Here is a 4,427-nt window from a genome sequence, read left to right as displayed (position 1 = left end):
GCTCTTGAGGCTTTAAGATCACAGAAGTGGTCCTAGAAGTCGTTTGTAATACCACCCCTTTATAGCTCTTGTGTTGTTTCCCAATAGAGGTGTACATTTTTTTTGGTCTGTGTGTTGAAAAAAGTTGTACCTTAAGACCCTTCCAGTTTTAGCCATTACCAACATTCTGGCAATACCAAGCCATTTCCTCACAATTTGCAGACCTGATAGCTAACTGCACAGTCCATTGAGAACTACAGCTAAATCAGAAGCCTTAGCTTGGCCTTGTTGGCTAGTGGTGACCTCACACACTTCAAAGTTCTAAGCAGTTAAAAAAAAGCCTCATTATTCTGCACATCGGCAAATATATTTCATAATATTCTATTACTTGAACCATTTGTAAAACAGAGGCTGAATGTCCCAGGTCTAACCCTTCCTGATGTCTACTTTCCATACAGCTAGAGAACATAGTAGTGAAAAGGCAGTGGAGTGTCTTTCCACCCAAGAAAACCCAATCTTTTCATGACCCCTCATCATTTTGTTCCTTCAATTCTTTTTTTATTAAAATATTTGCAGCAAATACATAGGACAGTTCGACAATAATTACTCCAGATCCAAAATGTAAAAGACATAACAGATTTTTATAATAGGCTGAAGGTATTGAATCTTTACAATACAATCTTATCAGTCAAGTGCAGAGCATACTGATTCATGCCATCTTTAAATTGAAATGACAGAAAATGCAACACCGGGGCTTTACTATAGTAAGAGGCGGAGGGGGTTGCCAAAAAAAGCTTAGTCCTCAATTGTGTCTTGATCTTGAGAATTCATATATCTCTGGCTATCATATAAATTTATAAATGACAAAACACAAAATCCTGGAGCCGGTCACTTCCTGATCTGTGTCCTGCGTATTGATACAACAGACGAGGGCCAGATAATCCACAGGGCAACCTTTACAGGAGAATAAAGCCCAGGGAATATCAAAGGACCCAGCTACAACCCTCATATTTGGTCAAAGCTCTTCACCTGACTGTCATTTAACAAAAAAGCAATTGTGGGCAACAAGAGAATGACTTGGGGGTGGGGGGCCAATGCTGCTACCCGGCCTAGGGTCCGATTCTTCTATTATCTTACTCTATGATGGGCCCTGGGATTAGGGATTGCCTTACCCAGTTTGCCAACCGTTCTGGTTTTCTTGTACCAATAAAAAAACAGTTTATCTATAATAATGGTGATCACATGAGCTTTGGTTGTAAATACACCCATATAATTCCAAGTGTTGGTGAATTTTTTATTTGTGCACTTATGGTAAATGGTTTACAAGAAATTGTCAATGTATAAATCTGAATAGGATATTTTTAAAGCATTGTACCAAAATTAGGTCTTCTATGCCCTCATCGGCTAACTACACCGTTTTCACATAAAGGGGAGTTATTAATAGCTCTCCTTATTCCCTGAGACAAATTAAACCTCTCTCCCCCTCCACAGATTTATATTTACCAAGATAGCTGATGAGTCTTTATTTACATTCCCCCCCTCCCAGGGTGCAGTAGACACCCCTGCACAGTACAGATTTCCATGATATTCTTCTCAATCCTTGGAGAAAAGGAGTCCATAGATCTGTAAGATGCAGAGGTAACACTGCAGCATTGGATTTGCCAGCCATCTGAATCTCAGTAAGTGTAAATCCAAGGACTTTAGGATTTTGAAGGCCTTAAAGCAAAACTGCATTAAGGCAGGAACACCAGCCAACTCTAAAAGGTGACCAGAGACCGAGCAGAAAGAATGGTATACAAACCCCCTTTAAAGTATTGCTACTTGTACCCATTTGATCTGGTGTGAATATCCCTTCATGTTGAGAAGTGTGGTGAAATGGATAAGCAGGATTAAATTCCCACATTAATTGGGTGCCCTAGTCCCTTGTGGTACAGTAGGTCTGGTTTTTGCAGGAAAGTCCTCACTTGATACTCACCAACAAGGAAAGTGCATCATCCATCTGCCAGTGACATTATAAATTATATCATCCGAAGCAGATCCAAAGAGGCACTCTCCATCCAAGCCCATATGGGATAAAGTCTGCCTAGGATCTGCAGACCACTGCTATATCCACAAATTTCTACCATCAATAACAGGATTGTCTAAGAAACCAAAAAAGCCTCTAAGTCATCACAGCTGAATTATAAACTTTCTACCATGAAATCTCTAAGCTTCAGGCGAGCAAGATTACAGTATTAGTTTAGAGAGCTTTGCAGGGTCAGATTTCCCACAAGGCAACCTAGACTGTGGCCTAGGCTGCCATGACCACTAAGGGTTACATCTCTATGTTGAACCGGAACCTTCAGCTGCTGACTGACAATAGACTAGTAAAAGAAATCTGAAAGTGATTATACTGAGGTTACATACATTTCAGGGATCTGTGCAGGGTGACATTTGTTTGAAGGTATCACTCTTCTCTCACTCTCACACTCATCTAGCCTAAGGGAGCAAAAAGTATAAATCGGGCCCTGGAGCTTTGCAAATCAATCTTTACCTACATTGCCATAGTCTGGAAAAGTGTAGTCACAGCAAGGGCTGGGGAGAAGAGCAGGGCCAGCTAGACAGAACTGAGCTACAAGGAGAGACCTCACCTGAGCATCTAAGAGGTCTCTGAACCCCAGGACTCCCACTAATTTTTGTTGCCCTTTGTTAGTATAAATTACAGCTTGGTCCACCACAGCCAACAGAGAAGGTAAATCCTACCTTCAAGGAAATGTTTAGGAGGCAAATAGTCATAATCATGACATGAAGGTCTACTAGTCATGTGTTACATATTATGTCTAACCTGATATCACAATACTGGTTATCATCACTGACGTACCACCATAACAGCAAGATAATATATTACACTCCTATGTAGATTTTGGGCTGTATAATATCTATCTCTTTGCAAATAATGTAAAGGTCCAGTGTCTCTTAAAGTGGTATTTAAGTGTTTGGTGGATGCTGGAGTGTTAAACACCAATGGAGTCTTCTCTGTCTCCTGTTGGAGAGATCTCTGCTTTGAGAGTCTGTACAACTGTTGTGCCTAGGGACCCCAACCATGCCTGTGCTTAGTTTATGGGTCTGTATACCTGTGTGATCATTATGAGGGGTTCCCCCATAACTGTGCTGAGTACCTGAGTCTGCACACCACCTGTGCCCAGTAAGAGGGGCTCTCACTGTCCCTGTGCTGAGTTCCCGGGTCTGGGAGGGTGAGGACAGGAACAGATCATTACGGACTGGACATGTCACAGATAGAGTATCCAAAGCTTATAAGAAGCCAGTAGACCACCATAATCCACCAACAACTAAAATACCAATTTTTGGAGGACCAGTCCTTTGTGTAAGCATGTTTACATGTCCACTCCGGCCTCTGAGTTGTCAATGTCTCCATTTGCCCCTTTTTGGTCCAGGTCACCAGTAGTTGGCTGGTATGGCGGACAGTCATCTTCTGGCAGAATGCTCCTGAAGCTCTCCTGATGCACCGTGACCTCCGACGAATCCCTTCCAGATCCCACAGACTCCTGGTCATAGGTCTGGAAGCTGCTTTTCACTTTCATGATGTACCGACTCAACACATTCTCGTTTTCTTTACCATTATCCACTGCTCCCTTGTCTGTTAGGGAACGACGTAATTGTTTCACCTCTGACTGGAGACGGATGACATTCTTGTTCAGCTCCGTAATCCGATTGCCAAGATCTGGGGAAAAAAAATATTTTTTGAAAACTGGTGAGCGGTGCAGATGTACTTCTGAGGACTCTGTGACTAAAGATACGTTTGTAGGCATCCACACTTCTGCCGGTGGTAATTAAACAACATCCCCCGCTGCTTGCTCACTCTGACCTCCACCAGGGAGTCTCCTTTGGCATTCCTAGATTTGTTAGTTTTCCTGGATGGAGTGGAAGCCATACTGAGATAGAAGGGGGCACATGGTGGGACTGGAGGTCATACAAAGTTAGAAGGGGGAACCTGGTGGGACCAGTGGTCATACTAAATACAAGAGGGGGCATGGCGGGACTGGGAACCATACTATTATAGAAGAGGGACCTGGTGGAAGTGGCAGCCATACTGAAATTTAACAGCGGAAATGGTGCGACTGAAGGTCATTTTAAGATAGAAGGGGGACCTGGAAGGACTGGGGGTCATACTAAGAAGGGAGGACCTGGGGACTGGATGTCATAATGGGGGAACCTGTTAGAACTGGAGGTGATATTAAGACATAATGGGGGGATCTGGTGGACTGGAGGTCATACTAAGATAGAACGGGGGACCAGGTGGTGCTGGAGGTCATGCTAAGATAGAAAGGGGGACCTGGTGGGACTGTGGGTCATACTAAGATAGAAAAGGGGACCTGGTGGGACTGTGGGTCATACTAAGATAGAAGGGGGACCTGGTGGGACTGGAGGTCATACTAAGATAGAAGGGG

General features: G+C 43.4%; 1 protein-coding gene across 1 annotated transcript in view; it reads right to left on the bottom strand.

Annotated features, from left to right (window-relative positions):
- Positions 1-2,289: 2,289 nt before the first annotated feature.
- The window catches only part of LOC140321798 (short transient receptor potential channel 2-like), a 23,106-nt gene continuing 20,968 nt past the window's right edge, over positions 2,290-4,427 (bottom strand). Inside the window, exon 11 of the mRNA XM_072398583.1 lies at positions 2,290-3,796. Coding sequence (XP_072254684.1) covers positions 3,354-3,796 — 443 coding nt within the window. The 3' untranslated portion in view covers positions 2,290-3,353. The remainder of the gene's footprint in view (positions 3,797-4,427) is intronic.

This window comes from Pyxicephalus adspersus, chromosome 1, assembly GCF_032062135.1.
Source record: "Pyxicephalus adspersus chromosome 1, UCB_Pads_2.0, whole genome shotgun sequence".
In the NCBI taxonomy this organism is placed as follows: Eukaryota; Metazoa; Chordata; class Amphibia; order Anura; family Pyxicephalidae; genus Pyxicephalus; species Pyxicephalus adspersus.
The sequence above is the reverse complement of the archived record's forward strand: the minus strand, read 5'-3'. Positions and strand labels throughout refer to the sequence as shown.